The following is a 21,582-nucleotide window of genomic DNA, read 5'->3' as shown; positions in this document are numbered from 1 at the left end:
CACTCATGTGACCACACGAGGGCGCCACCCCCCTTTCACTCCCGTCACTGGTGCAAAAACTGCCCTCCACCTCCAGCAGGGAACCCTCTCTCTACCTTGGTGGACTCCGGGAATCCGCCCCAGGTCCACTCCATGTGGGACTCGGATCTGAGCAGGCTCCCGGCGGGCTTCACTTCCAGCTCTGAGTCACTCTTAGGACAGGCCACTGGGGGGTAGGGGCTGCAAACACAGGACAAAGAAATGTGATGATGTTAAAGTTGGGAATTTCGGTGTTGCTGAGCTGAACAAAGGAAAAGAAATATAGAGAAATAGAAGTCTGAACATGTCAATTTCACCTGCAGATACGAAATGGCTACTTTTTCCACTTCAGTTCTTTAATAGTAATAAAAACAATGCCAACTAGCATTTACTGTGGACTTGCCGGGTCCTCAATAATATAATTATCCCACTTGATTCTCATGAGAAATCAATGAGAAAGGTTATTTTATAGGAGAGGAAACGCATGGAAAGATAGGAAAGTTAACATAATACAGAGAGAAACCAGATTTGAACACAAGTGTGACTGCATGTTTCTTCACGGTATTACCCAGTTACATAGTAAGCAGTTCACACCAACAAGAACTGTAGAGGGTTAGATTCTATGCTGAATAAACAGGTCCATACTGGCCAGCCCTGAGAATAAGTCAGATCAAGTTTAGGAACAAGGTTATTACTGAGGGGGAAGGTCCATACTTGTGTGGAAAGCACACCTTAATTCCTCTTCTGTATGAAAGACATGGATGCACCAACATGTGGAGTCACAGAAAAGCTACTCAGCTTATCCTTCCTGTAAGAAAGGAAACCATCTCCAGAACACTTACTTGTCTAAAGGGGACCAGTCTCCATCAGACAAGGGGTAGTGGTCTCCGGAATGGAAGAGCAGGGGCTCCTTATGTTCTTCTTCCTTTAAGGAAGCATTTGAAGAACTTCTGTGAAAGAAAAAAAAAAAAAAATCACAGAGACAACAATGTCACTCACACCAGGTTTATAATATCCCCCAATTATGACACACTGTCTAAATGATACAAAAGAAGAAAGTCAAATGAACAGTTAATAACTAAGTCTCTTAAAAGGGAAATCCATGGACTGAGGAGCCTGGCAGTCTACAGTCCGTGAGATTCAAAGAGGCAGAAGTGACTGAGCCACCGACACGATCTTCCACGAAGAGAAAGGGGTTCACTGCTGCCCCCTGGACACCACTGCAATCACCATTCAACGGTGGGATAACAGGAGGGACAGAAGAGATGTGATTAAAAACTCCTTTTTACATCTGGTAGGGGTGCTTGTCTCAGAGGCTACAAGAAGCAAACTAAGGCTTTACTGTATATTGCATCCAATCCTTACAAATCTGAAGCAGTAAAATCCTACCTTAGGTATTACTTAATCAAGGACCTAGAGGAGTTCAGGAACTTGCCCAAAGTAAAAAAGCTAGTAAGTAGTTGGATTCAAAGCAAGAAAGCCTGTGTTCTTTCCACTATACTCTCCTGCATGTTACAGAAAATGGAAGCAAGCAGACAGCTGAAGACAAAGCTATGGCTTAAAAATTCAAAAATACAGGAAAAAAACTCTTAAAAACCCGGAACGTATTTTCAGTCAGAACTTTCTCTAAGTTAGAATCTGCAGGATTCTAGGGATGTGAGGAAGATGACACAAAAGTATGATAGATGCTTTTAAAATTCATTCTCAGACCTTGGAACTGTAGAAGACTGAACTACTGCTAAAAGGTTTGAATTAATCTACTCTTTGGTCTTCCTGATTTGCAGAGTTAACAGAACTAACTTGCCACATAACCTTGAAAACACCCCTCAGAAGCACTGAGGGTATTAGTCTTTCATCTTTAGTTAGAAATTTGTCCCTTGTCCTGTGTACTTGACAAGAGTCAAAGATTTGTGTGGTGTATCATGTTGAGAGCACTGCAAATATAGAAAAACTCTGAAAAGTTCAAACACTAAATATGATACAAATTCAAGAGCTCCTTACAGAAACTTTAATGTTCTACCAGGACAGACATGAGAATATCTATCACTTAATTTTCTAGATGAAAAACTCAGATAGAAATCATTTTATTAATTTGTACTATCTCTTCTCCTCTTTACATCCTAATTCAATATGCTCTGCTTTACCACCAACTCTGATACGTAACTATTTTTCCTTTTGGCTGCATTTCCTAATTTAGGTTTTCCTAATCCTCATCTCTTTTGTCTCAGAAACACTGAGCTCTGGCAAACCACCTCATTTAAGAGGAAACATACAAATACATGTAAAAGGCTGATATCCAGTTAAAAACACTGCCTTTGTTAAAAGAGGAGATTGCAATGGTAAAGCAGAAAGGGAAATCATTTGCTATGAAAAGTCCTTATCTGCCGAATTTGAAAGGGTAGTACAGCCTGGCCTATTACTATTCACATATTTGAAAGAGGTTTGAAAAGAGCAACATAAATGCCATGGAAATTTTTTTCTTAAAACGTATCTTTGGAATATATTTCACCACAGTATAAAAGATGGGGTTTCCCAGGTGGCTCAGACAGTAAAGAATCTGCCTGCAATGTTGGAGACCTGGGTTCAACCCCTGAGTCAGGAAGACCCCCTGGAAAAGGGAATGGCTACCCCCTTCAGTATCCTGGCCTGGAGAACTCCATGGACAGAGGAGCCTGGTGGGTTACAGTCCATGGGGTCGCAAAGAGTAGGACACAACTAAGACGACTAAGCGACTAACACACACACAGATGGGGTCACAAAGAGTAAGAGACGACTAAGCGACTATCACACAGACACATGGGGTTGCGAAGAGTAGGACACAACTAAACCACACACACACACACACACACACAGTAAACCAAGAAACACAGCAAAGCAGACTAGATTTAATAAAATATTGAGAGAGAGAAACAGACCAGGCACCATTAAGAATTTACAAGCCCTGGAAGGCAGGACATGTCTTCTCTGGGCAGATCTGGACAAAAATAGGACTCATTAGCTCACATCCATCAGAGTGATGGAAAAAGCTGCTGAAGCTGAGGTTCCCTTTAGTCCTATGATTCACGAAAACCTGCCGAGCATGTTCAAAATGCACACGTACCCAAGGACAGGGAGCCAGGAGGCTGACCGTGAGGGGCTAACTAAGCCTGTGGCGCGGGGATGTAAGGGAGGGTACTGAGGAGAGCGTGAGGAAGAGCAGTGCTGACTCAATGCTGAAACGCAGCACAAACATCCACATCAACCCCCAACAGCAGAAGGTCTGCGGACGGACAGATGGCCTGATGCTGGTCAGGGTGGCGGGGGAGGCCCAGCTGAAGTTTGCCGAGAGTATGCCTGGAGCACTTCAGGCTTCACAGACAACCCCCAACATCACGACTCCAAGTTCAGCTTTACGGTATACAACAATTACTTTTCTCATTCAAAAGCCAAGAGAGGTTCCAAGATGTTTACAACTATTGATTCAATGAACTGTACACTTAGATCCATGAGTATTACTGTATGTAAATACACCCCAGTTTCTAAAGCACAGGGACAAAAACCAACAGAAAGTCAAAGTCAGTGGCCTGAATCATCTACATGGATAAATCAGAGGGACTAAATGAGCTTTCGTCTATTCAGCTGGCAGCACGTATGTAAGAGATAAGGGGTTGCCAATGGCCAGGGCCGAAGTTCACTGCTGACACCAGCTGACCCTTGCCCTCAGCTGAGGGTCAGTCAGTCCATCTCAGCGTGACTAATGATCAAGTTTGCTTCTGGAATCAGGACACGCCCCATAAAAGACCCCTCTTGACAGGGCAGAAGGGGACTGGTCAGTGTCTGTTTTGTGCAGCAGAATGAAGAGGAGGGGAAGGAGGCATGGAGACCCTCATCCCTGCAGACTGACATGGACATCCTCTGAGGCCAGAGATGGTCAGGAGGGGAGCAGCGGCCTCTAGCCCCTGCACTCAGCTCCCATATGGACCCTGCAAGCCTGTCTGCCCTGGTGGGTGGAAAGCAGAGATGCCTTTCTGACAGTGTGATTGTAGTCCTATACTGTGGTCTCTGCTGGGTGTTGTAAGCATCTCCACTGCACATCTGCCCTGGAGACGGTACACAGCAACACCCACATGAAAACCCTCCTCCTTCCCAGAGCCACCGGTGTCCAGGTGCATGGTTTTCAGGGCAGACTCGCACACGGACATCTTTCCTTCTGCCCCTCCCACCTACCTTGCCGACTGGGCCCCCTTGTCATCGTCAGAGCTCAGGTCCACAACCATGGTGTCCTCGGCAGGGGGCGACACGGCCTGCTCCTCCTTCTTACTGTCCTGTTTGCATTTCTTCCTTCTTCGTTTTTTCTTCTTCACAGAACTGGCGGTGAAGACTGTCTCTGCTTCCAGGATGTGGGCAACATCCGAACTCTGAGGAGGTCTTTCATTTCCACCTGGTGTCAGCAAACGGCTGTCAATGTCTGTAAAGAACTGATCTTCAGTAGGGATTGGTGAGGTGGCCAGGTAAGCAGGGAGCTTCTCCTTAAAGAGAACATGAGAAAGAAGAGTCTGACAAACCCTATGGTGAATCGAAACAGCAGTGATTCTGGCTGAGCCAAACCTCATAGTGGTACAAAGAACACCGACCTAGTTCCCAAAGGTGAGAAAGTCACACTGACCACCACCTGCATATGTTTCCACTCCCTGCATAGCTGAGCCTTAGTGCGTGTGGGTCCATGTGGCTGAACACAGTGGAGGAGGGACATGCCGGGTCAGCACAGGGCACGTGGAAGCTCAGCCAGAGCAGATTCACTGTTTGGGGGTGGGGGCGGGTGAGCCGAATGTGCATCAGCACGAGAAAGATTCGAGAAATGAATGTCCATACCATGGACTATCATGCAGTGATGGAAAGGACGAAGCTCAATCTAGAACTCCTGACTCAGCAGGGATGTTGATAACAACAGTGGGAGAAACAAAAGGTCAGTAAGTGGAAGCCAGAGGGATTCTGGTAATGTTTATCCCTCTTTAAACCGTGAGCCGCTGGAGAAGTGGGGCTTCTCTTCATGGTCTGTGTGGAGAGTAATGATTCTAGTGTTGTTGGATGAACTGCAATTTGTAACTTTTAAAGAAAAGCACATTATGCTAAAGAAAATCTGACCAATCGGGTCATATGCAGAATAGGAAAAAAAGGCTAGAAAGCTGACACTCTGCTGAGCAGTTTTAAATGGAATCATGAGAAGTGACGTGTGAAGCAGGCAACAGACTCTCAGCACCCAGTCCTTTCACTGCCAGATTTACAGGGAGCCTTGTCAGCGTGACAGGTTACATCAGAGATGTTCATTCTTGTGATAACTCACTGCTTCTTTCTGCCTTTCGTCTGTCTCTCTGATATGGAAAATTTTTCTCCAGAGCAAGTAAATGCAAATAAGACAACATGAAAAGAAGTAATTAAGATACTAGGAGAAACACTGGTCTGGTAGGTTCCCCTTCATAATCACTGGTTCCTGCTGCCTTCCATACCAGTACTGACGCTGCCGGCTTCCAGCCCCGAGTGAACAATGATGAACAATCTCATTCCACTGTTGTTTTCCTTTGGGAATTTATGGCATCAAGCTAGCAGTTCATCTTCACAGCCAAAAAAAAGTAGCGCTGTGTCCTTAATAACTTGAAGCTATTGTTTTTGCTCTGAGATTTTATTCTCCACAATGAAAGGTTTAATGATGCCCCCTAAGAAGTTGTTAAAAGATCCACTTTAAATCAATCAGGAACATTCACATCAGTGGATACCAAGGGAAGGGGGTCAGTTGCGCTCTCGCTGAAAGAGGCCAAACATGCAACAATCACACATAAAGGGCAGAAGCCAATTAATTCAATCTCCCCAGAACATAATAAACTAAAGCACCTCACTATCAAGGATCAGGATGTAATGTCCCCAGTGGAAACCTCAAACGTGTTTCCAAGTTTAAAGGTCGTGTGTCCACACGCAGAGGCAGTCTGCTGTGCATCTGTGATGACTCACGTGGAGTTGAGCGTGCTCAGGCCAAGGTGTGAGCTGTGTAGGCACCACTTCAGAAAGTCCCCGGACGCTCACAGTGGGGGCCGCGCCAGGGCCTTCGCACATGGGCAGCCTGGACCTCAGGGCTGGGGGCAGGGGGAGTTCCTCCTGCTCCAGCTCCCTTATGACAGCCCAGTTCTTCAACCCAAAGTGAAAGCTCACCTAGCCAGCAGTGACCAGCCATGAGTGTGAGGCAAACATGGCCCGCCCCCCAGGACTTACATACTCCTCTTCTGTTTCCTCGACAAAGAAAGCTTCCCCGTTGTCGCCCAACTTCATGTGGAGATCCACAGCGTCGCCATTGATCTCTATGTCAATCTAGGAGTAGACACAGTGAGGCTGAGCGGTGAGCGTCCATCCTCCCAGCTCAACAAAGCCCAGACTCCAGGCTCTCAGGCCGAGCTTAATCCTGAGGCTCCCAGAGAGACCCTCCACTCCCTGCCCCACCCCACTCCCTCCCCACGTCCCACCCCTATGACACCACAGACGGAGAGAAAAGGCTTGATCACCTATTTTCATAACAAATTTAAAGTTTCTTTTCCCAAATATCATAAAATGGGGGAAGTATAACTGTCAGCACACACTTGAGCCCCTCTGGAGATCACCAATTTTTTTTTGAAGGAAAGCTATCACCAACCTAGACAACATAGTAAAAGGCAGAGACATTACTTTGCTAACAAAGGTCCGGCCAGTCCAGGTTATGGTTTTTCCAGTAGTCATGTATGGATGTGAGAGTTGGACTATAAAGAAAGCTGAGCGCCAAAAAATTGATGCGTTTGAACTGCGGTGTTGGAGAAGACTCTTAAGAGTCCCTTGGACAGCAAGGAGATCCAATCAGTCCATCCTAAAGGAAATCAGTCCTGAATATTCATTGGAAGGACTGATGATGAAGCTGAAGCTCCAATACTTTGACCACCTGATGCAAAGAACTGACTTATTAGAAAAGACCCTGATGCTGGGAAAGACTGAAGGCGGGAGGAGAAGGGGACAACAGAGAATGAGATGGTTGGATGGCATCACCAACTCAATGGATATGAGTTTGCATAAGCTCCAGGAGTTGGTGATGGACAGGGAAGCCTGGTGTGCCACAGTCTATGGGGTTGCAAAGAGCCAAAAACTACTGAGTGACTGACCTTAACTGGAGGTCACAGCACTGCCAGGCCTCCCGTGAGAGGCTTGGGTCAGCACGAACCTCAGCTCCCACACTGTGCTGACCATGTGACGACAGGAAGCACATACTTCACCCCCGGCCCCTCCGTCACAGTCACCCCGTCATCTTGCGGTAAGCGCAGGGAGGGGCTCGAGGCCTGCCTCGGACACTGAAGTCCACACACGCCCAAGCTCCTTACAGAGGACAGGGAGCCGCCCTGCACAGAACCCACACACACCTTCCCGCGTGCTCTAAGCCATCTCTAGACTACTTCTAATACGCAGCACAACGTGAATGCCATGTGAACACTTGCCGGTGCAGAGCAAACGAAGTTTTGCTTTTGGGAACTTTCTGGAAACATTTTTCCCAAATATTTTTGATCTGTGATTGGTTGAAACCTTGGATGCAGAACCTGTGGATACAAAGGGGCAACTGGACAGAAACAGCAGAGGCCCGTCATGACCACGGGCTCATCACGTCGCTTCCTCAGAGCCTGTCAGTGGCCAGTCCCAGCGCATCTGTCCCTCAGTTCAGCCACAGGTGGCAAAGCGTGTGGCTGTGCTGCCTCCTGGTCTCCCAGTGACAAACCCAGTGGACACCTTATAAAACAGACAACGGAAAGAGGGCACTGGCCAGGACCAAAGTGCAGTTAAAGAAACAAACAGTCCCAGTGCTGACAGAGAAGCCAAAATGGACATCAGCAGTTACAGAAGAAATAGCCAGGCATGCAAACTAGAGACCCAGAATGTGCAGCCAGAGGAATCTGGAGGCAAGTTTATCCCAGAACCAAGGGAAGGGGCTGAGACAAAGGATGCAGATGGAGAGGAAGGGACGAGGGCAAAGCCCTCAGGCAAAAGCAACTCCCCGAGATTCCTCAGGACATGGCAATTCCAAAGGATCAAAAGCTGGAAGCTGAGGCAGATTCAGAAAGGAGCAGGGCAAGCTGCTAAGACAATGAGAAGACACTTATTCCACAGTGCAAGCATTACATCAAGAAGGCAAGAGCTGTTCAAACCACTCCTGATGAGAGAGTTTTGTGGAGAAATAAGACACTTATTCCCATTATTTCTCATGTTTTGAATTGCAGTGCACTAAGTACTATGTTACTATTTTTCATTTGCCTGTACCTTTATAACACAGTAAGAGTTGTGGCAAGTTTTGACCAAAGCTTACAGAGGTCATGGAAGAACCCTAACTTCCCTCACTGACTAAATTTCCTTTTGCAGGGTTTTAGCTTGCCCATTTTCACTGTCTGTATTACTATGCAAAGTGAGGAGTGTTTATATAAATGAAATATTGCCAGATCATTTAAAAATAATGCAGTTGTTTATCTGCAGATTCTGAATAAATACTTATAAATATTTTACAATAATAAATACTAACTTTCAAAACTCTTACCAATAACTTGTGAACCCTGGCTTTAGACTGTTCGGGAACATAGAGACAAACACACAAAGGCATCATAGAGACGTAGGTTGGAACAATCTATGACCCCAGTGTCCTTAGTTCTGCACGGGCCACTGCCTGTTTCCACTGAGGACCAGTGATCCCTTCTGACCACAGCTGAGCCTGGTTCACTTCCAGCTCCATCTTCCCAGGAGTAACCAAATGATGGGATAAGTAACATCGTATTAAACAATATTAGTTGACCTATGCTGTCAATGCTTGTTATAAAAATCCCATGTATGAATAACATAACTGTGTTTAAGGGAAGAAGAAAACGAACCTAAGTAACTTTGGAGAACAGTATGCAGACTATAGAATTCTAGGTTTAAAGGCAAAAAAAAAACAACTATGAACAGACACTGTACTGCAGTTAGTGATTTCTTTTTAATCACAGAGATGTGGGTTCACAATCCTGAAACCCCTTTATGTGTATTCTAGGACTGAACAAACATGTTGCTTACTGTGGATAATGAAAGACATGGTGCTCACTGTCAGAGAAAGACTGCAATGAGATGAGCTCTGAGGCGCCAGGTTGCAACGGCGGGGATGCTGCAAACCCCCAGTTCTTATAGGCAGATACAGATATAGGTACTTACACACGTGAATCTTTAAGCTCTGCCAGCTGGGGAGCTACAGGCAATTGCACCACAGACCAGTGAGTGTACCCAGCGACCAGATCTGTTTCCAGACACTGTTCTCCAATCAAAGAAATCAAAGCTCCCTTCAGTTCAGTCGCTCAGTCATGTCCGACTCTTTGTGACCCGATGGATCTGTTTCCAGACACTGTTCTCCAATCAAAGAAACCAAAGCTCCCTTCAGTTCAGTCGCTCAGTCATGTCCGACTCTTTGTGACCCGATGGACTGTAGTATGCCAGGCTTCCCTGTCCATCACCAAGTCCTGGAGTTTACTCAAACTCATGTCCATTGAGTCGGTGATGCCATCCAACCATCTCATCCTCTGTCGTCCCCTTCTCCTCCCGCCTTCAATCTTTCCCAGCATCAGAGTCTTTTCTAAAAAGTCGGTTCTTCACATCAGGTGGCCAAAATATTGGGGTTTCAGCTTCAGCATCAGTCGTTCCAATGAATATTTAGGACTGATTTCCTTTAGGATTGCCTGGTTTTATCTCCTTGTAGTCCAAGGGACTCTTAAGAGTCTTCTCCAACACCACAGTTCAAAAGCTCCCTTGGAGAAATAATAATAATTCCAGGGTTGAGGCACGGAGAGTAGATTCTCCTAGGATATCTTTCAGTGCCAGAAAGTAACAAGGAAGTGTTCAGAAATTGATGGGAGCGTTTCAAAAGCACTCAGCTCGAAAGAGCTAACAACGGCTGTATCTGGGACAATCTTAGCAACTACAGAAATAATGATAATAATGACTACGACCCATAGGGTAAAATTAATATCCATGACTCCACACCAATCTAATAATTGAATAGCTAAGTAAATAAGAGAATAGCTGTTTGACAAAGTACAATTTCAATAAATAAGTGGAGCAGGAAGAATGGAAACAGAAAGTCACCACTTGGGAAACACCACAGCAATGACACACAGCAAAGTCTACCGTGTCCCCTAAAATTTCTGGTGAGAACATATGAGAGACAGGATATGCGCTCGGTCTCAAGGTTTCTTCCCACAAATAATCTCGCAGCCACCACTCAACAGCAAGCAGAATTAACACCAGCAGCAAGGAGGGTGCGCCTCATGTGGTGTCCTTCTCACCCAAAGGAGAAAGCATCAGAGAACTCAAACTGAGAGACAAGCTACACTGTAACTGTTCTGCACTCTAAGAAGCCAAGGTCACATGCAAAGACAGGACTGTCAGAGAGCACAGGGCAGCAGCAAGGAGGGAGCCTGCAGCAGAGACGGGACAGGAGCAGAAACACTGGCGCAGTGCCAGTAAGGTCTCCGCTGTTGTTTGTTCTTCAGCTGTTCAGTTGTGTGCGCCTCTGCGATCCTGCAAACTGCAGCACGCCAGGCTTCCCTGTCCTTCACCATGTCCTGGGGTTTGCTCAGATTCATGTCCACTGAGTTGGCTACATTATCTAACCATCTTATCCTCTGTCTCCCCCTTCTCCTTTTGCCTTCCATCTTTCTCAGCATGAGGGTCTTTTCCAATAAGGTCTTGAGCTGATCGTTTATACTGATGTTGACTTCCTGGTTCTGATCATCGTACTACAGTCATGTGGAAAGTGAACACGAAGGGAAGAGGTTGGGTGAAGGGTTTAAAAACTGCACTTGCAACTTGTCTGTACATCCAAACTAAACTAAAAACTACGTCAAAATCATGAAACAGAGCCTGAGGAACCGTCACAGAGTGGAGGAGACTAAGAGCACGGGGCGGTGAAAGGCTCCGTGTCACGGTGACGGCTTCCCTGGTGGCTCAGGCAGTGAAGAATTCACCTGCAATGCGGGAGGCCCAGGTTCAACTCCTGAGTTGGGAAAAGCCCCTGGAGATGGGAACGGCTTTCCACTCAGGATTCTTGCCTGGAGAATCCCATGGACAGAGAAGCCTGGTGGGCTACAGTTCCTGGAGTCACAAAGAGTCAGACACAACTGAGTGACTTATGGGTGCACATGTGTGTTTAAACTTATCAAGTATGGCCTTTGAATACAGGCGGTTGGTGTGTTAATTATACAACTGTAAGAAAAGGATAACACTGCAAGAGGAAATCACAAAAATTGGCAACTAAGAAATGAATCCAAAATAAGTGAAAAACCTTATGTAAAAAATTCCCTATTTCAGAAATGCTCATGATTATTTTACACAAAACTCCTTTTTCTTTTCCTTGCTAAAACGAAGAGGAGCATGAAACAGTTTCCACAGGACAAGCGTGAACCCTCACTCACCTCCCGGCTGGCCCTTCTCAGTGCTTTCTATTACCGAGGACGTTTACTGAAAAAGCGGCATATGACGAGAACGCCAGCTCTCCTAAACAAAATGCTGCAACAAGTTCCCGAGCCAAGAAAAAACATACCTTCAGACAAGTGTTTCAAGTTCTCTTTCATAATAAACTAGCTGGAGTCACATATGCATCTAGAGTCATGTAGGGCTTCTGAGGGCGTCCCTGGTGGCTCAGAGGTTAAAGCGCCTGCCTGTAATGCGGGGGACCTGGGTTCGATCCCTGGGTCAGGAACATTCCCTGGAGAAGGAAATGGCAACCCACTCCAGTATTCTTGCCTGGAGAATCCCATGGACAGAGGAGCCTGGTGGGCTACAGTCCATGGGGTCGCAAAGAGTCGGACACGACTGAGCAACTTCACTTTTCAAGGCTTCCAAAGCAGCGGAAATAATGGCAGCTTCTTCCCGAGTCACAGGAAGACTGTCTCCAATCAAAAAAGTTATGTGAGAACTGAAGAAAAGAAAAAAAATTTGCTCCGTAATGCCAAATATCAAGTTTCTCAGAATGACTTAATTTATTCAACTAGAGTCAGACATATAATTTAAATAACCCATGTTTGTTGACTGACTGCTATATAAAATTTGAAAGTTAAACTGAATAGGACAAATGAAATATTTAAAGTTATTCTATCTTAGATTAAAAAAAAAATAACAGATTTAAACTAATACCATTCTTCAAAACACTCATTTTTGGGGGTTACCCATTTATCTGACATACCTGGGGAAATGGAAGAATGCTTCTCCAGGATGCAGATTCAAAGTTTGTTTTAAAACCATTCTTAAACAGCTAACCCTTTGGTTTACATTATAGTGCTTATTTTTAGGGATCAAATGTGACTCTTTTTGAGGGGGTAGGGTGCCACGCAGCATGCAGGATCCTAGGTCCTCCACCAGGGATTGGACCCCGACCCCTGGAAGCGAAAGCCTTGAGTCCCAGCCACCGGACCGCCAGGAATCCTCAAATGTGACATTTCTCAGTATGATGACGTATTTTGGTCTCTTGATTTGTCTCTAAATGGAGCTTGGTTCTTTCCAAAAATTAAACCTAACATCAAGATTGTGCCAATACTGAGAATACTTCAAGGAATATGACACGAGTCCTTTAGGTCTCAAAGGAAAAACACTAAAAATATTTTGAGAGATGGCACCAAGTTGGAATAAATGCTTCCCAAGGTGACTATTTTATTAAAGAGGACCCTCATTTTTCTTTGTTTTTTTTTTTTTTTTCAGGCAGGAAAACCTTTTATTTTAAACCACAAATAATCAGCAGGTGGCCACAACTATCCATGTTTCATTAAAATCACACAAAACCTAGGTACAAAAGTACCACTGATTATTGCTCTAGAAAAATGGCATGAAAAAATCCAAATACGCACAGTAAAAGCACCACAGTATGCACAGGACTAAATTTTTAAAGCAAGTGCATGGAATGCTGACACAGACAGCTTCCAATATTAAACCAGTATTTATTTTACTCAAGGATGATGGAAATTTCCAAAAAGCATGACTATGAGAAGGTAAAATGTCCATCCTTATATATTTTTGTATGCCAACTAGTAGAGTCCTAAAAAATTAGCATTTACAAAATACTCGGTAAAAATAGCTTTTAAAAGTTGTCCCAAGAGGTACATAAAATCAACCCCAATTTTCACGACCATTCATTCTCCCTCGTTAGCTACAGATTCAGTTTTCTGTGCCTCTTCAGCTTGAGTGTCACCATTTTCAGCCGGTGCTGCGGTACCTTCCTTCCCAGCTTCCTGCTTCTCCTCCTTCTTCCCTTTAACACCTTTGCTAACCTTTGTTGCCGGTTCTTTCTTAGCAGATGTTTTTCTTGGTTTAGGTTCAGGTTTGGGGGGAGCAGGTTTCGCTGACAACCTGGCAGACAGTCTGGTGGGCTCCTGTTTAGTTACTTTGGATCCATCCTTGCCCTCTGTATTTTCTGGAGACTTTCTCTTCGGCATGACTGTATTTGTGCAGCTGAAAAGTAAAGCAACGGGCTGGAACTGCTGGCACCGCCGCTGGATGCTGCCGCCGCCGCAGCTGCTCATGCGCAGGTCTTGGCGTAGCCCGGCCTCCTGGTTTTTTTTTTTATGTTTTTAACTTTAAAAAAAATTTATTTACTTCTATTTGGGGGATAATTGCTTTACAATATTGTGTTGGTTTCTGCCATACATCAGCATGAACCAGCCATAAGCATCCACACGTCTTCTCCCTCTTGAACCTCCCTCCCACCCCATCCCACCGTTGTAGGCTGTCACAGGGCACCAGTCTGAGCTTCCTGCATCACACATCAAACTCCCGCTGGCTATCTGTTTTACATATGGTAGTGTGTATGTTTCCATGCTCCTCTCTCCATTCAACCCACCCTCTCCTTCCGCTTCTGTGTCCACTAGGAGAACCCTCATTTTGATGTGCCAATATTACTTTTAGTAAAGTCAAAGTCACTGAGTTGTGTCTGACTCTTTGCGACCCCAAGAATTCTCCAGGCCAGAATACTGGGGTGGGTAGCCGTTGCCTTCTCCAGGGGATCTTCCCAAACCAGGGATCGAACCCGTATCTCTGGCACTGCAGGCGGATTCTTTACCAGCTGAGCCACCAAGGAAACCCAAGGAAGAAGTTTACTTCTAGTAAACTGGTTTCTAAAACACTCACTTCCATATGGTCATATTTCCTACACTGTGCCTTTTGCTCAACACATATGACAGATGTTGAAACAGAACTAATCTTGGGAGATGCTGGCGGCAGCAGGCACGTGTTCTGGCCACTCTCTGGGTGGGCATATATCTGTTCCCTTTGGAGATCCAGTTTCCTCTATTTTAGACCACCTATTTCCAGTGGCTACAGAGAGAAGAGGAGGCGCTGCTGCCCCAGCCAGGCCGATCAATACATTTCACCCACTGCTATGGTGACTGGGCCCCGAGATGTATGTGACCAGGTCTGACAGGGAGATCAACTCTGGTACTTCTGCAGAAAGGAAAGGCTGTCTTCCCACTGCGGCTGCCGAGTCGACAGAAGTCAGCCTGCATGTGTGGCAGCCGCTGTGCATTAGACAGACAGATAGACACAAAGGGAGCAGGGCTGAAAGGCGAGGGGAAATGACTCTGGTGACACCTTCAGCGGCTCTAAGTCCAGAGTATTTCAAATCCTCCTGGACTTCAGTTACACAGGCCAATGTAATTTCTTTTTTGCCTAAGTTAGTGTGAGGTGGACTTTCATCATCCATGATGGAAACTGTCCTAATACACGGGGTTATTTACCTTTGATAAGCAATTAAATCATCAGTTTTGTGTTAAGTCAACAAAATTAATATTTAAAAATATCAAGTACATCTTTATCTTCTGAAAGTAAACTCCTGAATTATGAAAAACACAGGGAGTACTGTGTTCTGTCAAGCAAAGAACATGGCAACGGCAGTGGAAAAATTATTACACTGCCTCTTCCCTTAAAAACCAGAGGTTTTAAGGTGGTTATGATCTCAAGTTCACTTCATAGGTGTCCCCATAATTGAAAATTGGGTTTTTAATTTAAAGTCAACTTCCCTGGTGGTTCAGTGGCTAAGACTTCCCACTTCCAATGCAGGGGCCATGGGTTGGATCCCTGGTCAGGGATCACATGTCATAACTAAGACCCAGCACAGTCAAATAAATAAATAACCTAAAATAATAAAATAAAATCAATAGACAGCTTTCCCTAATCCAAATGACCTAAAATAACAGAGCTTCTCCAAACTGCCAGTGTCTCAAGGCAGACATGGTTTTGGTTTTACTGTCACAGGAATGCTATGCTTTGGTCAAACAGCCAAATTTCCTCCCAAATATATCCTTTGGGTCTCTGGGCTACCAAGGGAAGGAATAGGAAAGAACTTTTCTCTTTTCCTGGGCCTCATGGATAGACTTCTATTACAAGCTTGACGAGCTATTTATATAGCACAGTGATGTATGCAGCTGCATAAAGAAACTGGATTACTATCTTAGAGGCACACAGGAAGAGAGCCACTGTCTGCCCAGTCGCACTTACAGATGGACAAAGTGTACACACATCAACCTGCAGGTTCCAGTTCGGAGGCCAGACGACTTGTCCAATCGTCTGACCAAAAACCCAGATCATAGAGGGGAAGTGGAGGGCGGGAAGCCTTATGAGTCAATTTTACAAACAGATCCTTGCACAATTACCGGGAAATTCGAGTGCAGGAACGGTTGCTAATTCTCCCAAAGCTGATACAGTCTGAAAGCACACAAGATTACCATTACCAGAAAGTAAGAAAAAATTCCAGGGACGCTCGACTGTGGCTAAACACGCCTGCAGTGGAACGTTTCCTAGTCCCTCAGGACATCGCCGCTTCTTGTGGTTTCTAAATGGGGACTCTGAACAGAGGCCGGGCCACACAAGCCCCGCCACCCTGGTCCTCCAGTCTCTTTCCAAATAATATAAGTTCAATTAAGACAGGGAAATTTCTATTTTAAAGAGTAAGATCAGCTGTGTGATTAGCCAAAATCTGAAAAAAAAGATGTCTGCAACTTAAGACACAGGTCCTCTGACATGTACTTCTGTAGATCTTTCACTGGGGTTGAAAATCCTGACAGAAGCTCCTTATGCTGTTTAGGGCGACAACATGGGACAGGAGTAGAAAGAAAATCACTACTATGTACCTGCGAAGCTTGCTCTTAGCTCAGCTTTTTCTAACATGACTGACATCAATCAGATACACTAACAGACTTCCTAAGTGCTCCCTAACCTGAAGGGAAAAGCATGTTAAAAAAAAAAAGAAAAAGGAAAACCAACACCTTCTTTTTGAAAGAAATCATCCCTAAAATAATAAAAGCCTGTGGATTTTCACTTCAGTCAGATTTGTGAAAAAGTCCTGGTATTTACAACAAGACTTTACAGCTTTTCAAAAACAAATGTAGAACTTCGGCGTTAATTAATTTCATTTAAACAAATATATTCCTGAGCACACCAACCTATTCTATCCAGTTGGTCTGTAGGCATCACACTAAATATTTTCAGGTGCTGTATAAGGTAAAGGCACTTTTCTAAATACACCTAATTTCCCCATTTATAACTCTAGTTTGGGTTTGGATTTTCTAAGTTGCAACACACAGGATTATTAAAATGATTTTCACTTCTTTCCCTCCAAGGCTTCCTGTAGGAGGGCTTTGTGGATTTAGAAGCAAACTCAAACACAGTATGAAGGGTGGACTTCCCACAAGCAGATAGGTTCTCAAAACAGAAGCACGCAGAGGTCCCGGGAGCTCACGGTAAGGGCTGACCCTGCTGCAGCCCGCCTCCCAGAGGACAGACCACACGCGACCTGCACTCACCACCTTCTCCTTGGACCTCAGGACCCCCAGCTTCCCGAAGCGCACGTGGAAGGGTGAGCACTGGTAGGAGCCATCCTGCTGTCGCACAACCACTACGTCGATGCAGCCGGACAGCGTGGCCTGGTTGATGCCCTTGTAGAGCTCCTTCACTGTGACGATCACCTGTCCCGCCAGCTGCCCCACGTAATTCATGGTTTGAGACTAAAAGAGACAGAACAGATTGGATGAGATGTTAACACTGAGTTTGTGGATCTAATGACAACGGCAGAGAAAAAACTGCAGTGACTACACGGCCCACGTGTCCCCCCAGACTATTATCAGCCCTGCGATGCTCGCCCCGCCGCGTCACGCTGACGTGGTTGCTACACACGTCCACGCATGGGCAGCCCCAGACCGTCCGCTGTGGAACTGAGAGGCGGCCCAGCTGGGCATGCAGAAGTCCCCTTTCCTCTTTCAGCATCTCGGATCAAGCCTGCTACCACGAGGTGCTTCCCCCCAAAGTACAGGACCTGCAGGAACCACCAAAGAACCCCGACACCACTCAGCCCTCCTGCCCGAGACAGCTGGGTCCTGCATGAAATGCATCCACTGAGGAAGAAGCCACGCGGAAGAGTGAGTGAAGATCACCCTCAAGAGGAAGCTCCTGTCGAGAACTGTGTGAGTGAGAGATCGCTTTTCTACAGTTAAGACTAAGGTTCAGAGACACGCTAGCTTAAACAACTGGCGAGCAAGGCTGGGCTGAACCGATGAACCGATTTATAACAAACCCTTCAGAGCTTCCGCACAGCTCCATAGAACACACGCTCACGTTCCACAAAGTTCAAAGCACAGAAAAGGGGTTTAATTCTGTTTCTTAACGACAATTCACTATTTAAATCACGACCAGCAGACTGCAGAGTGTCCTCCAGGAAGGGTCAAAAAGGCGAGGGTGCCTGACCAGGGCGCAGGGCCGCCACTTCATCTGACCACAGGATGGGGGCTCATGTCCCCAGCTCTGCCGTTAGCCCCTCTTTAGTGCTAAGGTTGTCAGATTTCATTTCCGGTGACCCACACAACCACAGTTCATCCATTAGACACTGGCTCTCCTAGCGGAGTGTCGAAGCACAACCGAGGAAAAGACCTTCCCGAGGAGGGGAACACAACCCTGACAAGAGACCCTCCCTGCCTCAACTTTCACAGAAGCAGAGACCCGACGGGCTCTTCTGCAGGGGGTTCAACATCAGCACAGCTGCCTAAACCTGGATCAAACGCTTTGATCTTGAGATCAAAGTTACAGGCTCAGAGAAGTTCCCAGAGAGCACATTCTAGCTGTGAAGATGAAGAAGAAGAAGAAGAAGTCGCTCAGTCGTGTCTGACTCTTTGCGACCCCATGGACTGTAGCCTACCAGGCTCCTCAGTCCATGGAATTTTCCAGGCAAGAGTACTGGAGTGGGTTGCCATTGCCTTCTCCAGGGGATCTTCCCCAACCAGGGATCGAACCCAGGTCTCCTGCATTGCAGGCAGACGCTTTACCGTCTGAGCTGTAGGAAAGTCCAAAGCTGAACTGGAAGAACACACGCCCCGCCTGCACAAGCCCAGGGCCCCCAGTGCCCTTGCCGCAGAGATGCCCACCACGCTTCACAGGAGAGCCGGCGACTGGACCCCACTCAAACGCTCCTTCCTGCTCTCGTGCACAGCTATCAAGGCCTAGTTCCACATCATGGAGCCAAGCCACAACAGCGTCACCTGGAAAATGCCCTGAGTATTTTGAAGCCAGTGCCAGCAAGGCCCCAAAATGCACCTGGCTTTTGGAGCTGGCTGTGGGGATGTAAATCAGCCGGGGAATTTACTACTGAGAACAGAATGCAGTGGCGGGCGTCCTTTACGAGGTGAACACTAATAAAACAGTGACAAGTTGGTATGATTTCAGTTCTAGGATAACTGACTTGAGCTCGATAGTAAGGCCAAATGAAGCGCATATCAAGTGCTGGATAATGATTTCTTGAATGAATAAGGGAATGGACAAACAAATCATCACTAAAAGGGAATAAGAAAGCAAGAAACAGATGTGGAGCAGAAATAGTGTTTCATCAGAATATATCAACATCACATATTTTTTAAACACTGATCTTTTTATGTTGTGGTAATTGTGGATTCACACACATGTAGTTCTAAGAAATAATATGAAGAGATCCCATGTATTCCTTGCCAGCCTCCCCCAGTGGCAACATCTGGCAAAGTTCCAGTGCAATTATCATAATCAGGCGTTGACACCGACTCAGTTCAGACTGAGAACATCCCATTATCACAAAAGTCTGTCTTGTGGCCCTTTTATGGTCACACACACCTGCTTTCCCTCTGTCTGCTCTCCCTCCTTAATCCCTGACAACCACCGATCCGCTCTTCACTGGTGAGATTTTTGCCATTTTTAAGGAGGGTACAGAAACAGAATCACATAGTACCTAACATTTTGGGACTGCCTTTTCCCGCTCACATTTCTGTGGAGTCTCATCCAGGTTGGTGCATGCACCAACAGCTTGTTCCTCTCTACTGATGCTGAGCATTTCATGGAGTGGATACTCATTCACCGGCTGAGGAATAGCTGAGCTATTTCAGATTTTTGGTTATCACAAAGAAAACTGCTTAAACATTCCTCTACGTGTTTCTGTGGGAAAACCAGTTCTCAGCTGACTGAGGAAAATGCCCAGGTTTGAGCGCTGGTTTCAGTGGGATTCGTCCGCTTAGTTTTCACAGATGCAGCCTCCAGAGCTGCTGGCCCGTTGTCCACTCCCTCCAGCTGCGTCTGAGAGACGCAGTGTCTCTGAGTCCCTGCCAGCACTTGGCAGTGTCACTACTTTTTATGACAGCCCTGATGACAGGTGTGTAGTGATACTGGTTTCAATTTGCATTTCCCTAATGGCTAATGATGCGGAAAATTAAATTTTTTTATATAAAAGAGGACTACAACTGATTTAGAGGAAAAGGGAATAAACATACTTTTGTTCCTTGTTTTTGGGGTCATGGTGCACAATCTTTGTATGTTAAGAATGTCTCCAAAAACAGAAGTGAAATAAAATTTAGTCTGAAGCAGTTCATCTTTTCACTCTCTTTTAGTATTTTTCAGCAACCTAGAACAATTCATCAGAATTTTCATATTCTGTAGGTGATACATGTTCACAACACCCTCTTGGCCTGTCATGGCACATATGTTAAACCAACAGCACCCACATTATCAATCTTTGTATTATGCCTGACAGCAGCAATTTTAAAATGAGTTGTGTTACAAATCTAAGAAGAATTCATAACAAATCATACAGCCTTCTTAAAGAAACTGAAAAATAACTTGAGCATCTACATTCAGATGTAAATGACCGCATTATAAACTAAATGTTTAATAAGCTTACATCAACTAGAGGACAGAGCCCATAATTAAACGCAACTATGTCTATTCAGGATGGTTTTAATTACCATGGGTAAAGGATGGGCTGCCATACAAGAAAGTCTATTGTGTAAACGCCAGTAGCCAAATGCAGAAAAACGCAGGCTGTCAAATGGTTGGGTTTCTCTCAGCAGATATAAAACAACCCCACCCATATCGTGAAGCTGGAGAACAGAGTAAAGGGAGGCTTGGGCCCACCACACCGGGGATGAGGGGCCTCACCCACTCAGGCTGCAGAGAACACTGGCAAGCCAGCAAGAAGCCCTCGTTAGGAACAGAGTTGGCCAGCACCTTGATCTTGGATTTGCCAGCCTTCAAAACCAGGAGAAATAAATCCCTGTTGTTTAAACTACCCAGTCTGTGATCTTTTGTTACAGCAGCCTTAGCTGCGAACGACTAAGTATCTTCTGCAGCATCACACACTAACGGCTTTCCAATCCTGGATGCTTCCAGTGGACAGACTCACACCCCTTTCCCCAGGAGGCCCATCACAGACAGATGGCCCCGGCTGCTGTGTCCACAGACGCCACACTGCACACGCCCCTCCCTCCTCTAATGGACCCCTCCACACACCAGGGGGTTCACTGCATAACCGCAATCAGGTCTCATCTCTTCTGAGCCAAGCATTCTTAGTCCTTAAAAGAAGTGAAATGACTGGGTTTACTTTCATTTTTGTAACAAACTGAAGAATTCACTTTCTTTAAATCGAAGATCCAAAACTAGACACTAGGGCAGGCACAGACAGGCCTGACTGATGTTCCGTCCACGCAGTGTGCAGTGCATTTGGGGCCAGGCAGCAGCACACTGCCCACGGCTGGCTTACATGTCGGTGGGCTCCCAAGACAGGGAAGGAGGCACTGACAGATCACTAACCAAAAATGGTTAGAAATCAGCAGACAGTAACCAACTGAGACACTTAACAGAGGCCAAATGGCCCTTCACACATAAAACTCAACAGACCAAATAGATGACGTTATCTCACTATCAGACTCTGCTTATCAAACATTTTAAAGTAAACATACACTAGCATCTGGAATAATAACTGGGAGGTTTCAAGATTCAATCATTTACCAAAAGTTTAAAGATTTGCTTAGCAGCTTTTCCTGAGCATCAGAGAAACTAAAGTCAACCATCATGATGTGCAGTAAAGACTTACAAACAGGAAGGCATCAGTAGGTGGTTCAAATACAAATTCCCTCTGACAAAAACTGGCCCCAAACTATTTAGAAGTGACATGTTCAATCAAAAAATCACATTTATTAAGAAGAGTAACCTCAGAGATACAAGTAGCTGCTAAAATATTACGAT

General features: G+C 45.6%; 2 protein-coding genes across 5 annotated transcripts in view; both read right to left on the bottom strand.

Moving 5' to 3' along the window:
* Window positions 1-21,582, bottom strand: part of LPIN2 (lipin 2) — a 75,211-nt gene that overhangs the window by 15,423 nt on the left and 38,206 nt on the right. For all 4 annotated transcript variants that reach the window (XM_070452709.1, XM_070452708.1, XM_070452707.1 and 1 more), the window contains exons 2-6: window positions 16,857-17,057; window positions 6,262-6,357; window positions 4,225-4,526; window positions 861-968; window positions 96-219 (exon numbers count right to left, since the gene is read on the bottom strand). In XM_070452709.1, the coding sequence (XP_070308810.1) occupies window positions 96-219; window positions 861-968; window positions 4,225-4,526; window positions 6,262-6,357; window positions 16,857-17,048 (822 nt within the window). In that variant the 5' untranslated portion in view covers window positions 17,049-17,057. The remainder of the gene's footprint in view (window positions 1-95; window positions 220-860; window positions 969-4,224; window positions 4,527-6,261; window positions 6,358-16,856; window positions 17,058-21,582) is intronic.
* On the bottom strand, window positions 12,027-16,935 carry LOC110132811 (high mobility group nucleosome-binding domain-containing protein 3). The gene is made up of 2 exons (XM_020886357.2): window positions 16,857-16,935; window positions 12,027-13,512 (listed from the first exon to the last, which is right to left on the bottom strand). Exon 2 carries the CDS (start codon window positions 13,494-13,496, stop codon window positions 13,194-13,196), a length of 303 nt encoding a protein of 100 aa, XP_020742016.2. The 5' UTR covers window positions 13,497-13,512; window positions 16,857-16,935; the 3' UTR covers window positions 12,027-13,193.

This window comes from Odocoileus virginianus, chromosome 22, assembly GCF_023699985.2.
Source record: "Odocoileus virginianus isolate 20LAN1187 ecotype Illinois chromosome 22, Ovbor_1.2, whole genome shotgun sequence".
Lineage (NCBI taxonomy): Eukaryota > Metazoa > Chordata > Mammalia > Artiodactyla > Cervidae > Odocoileus > Odocoileus virginianus.
The sequence above is the reverse complement of the archived record's forward strand: the minus strand, read 5'-3'. Positions and strand labels throughout refer to the sequence as shown.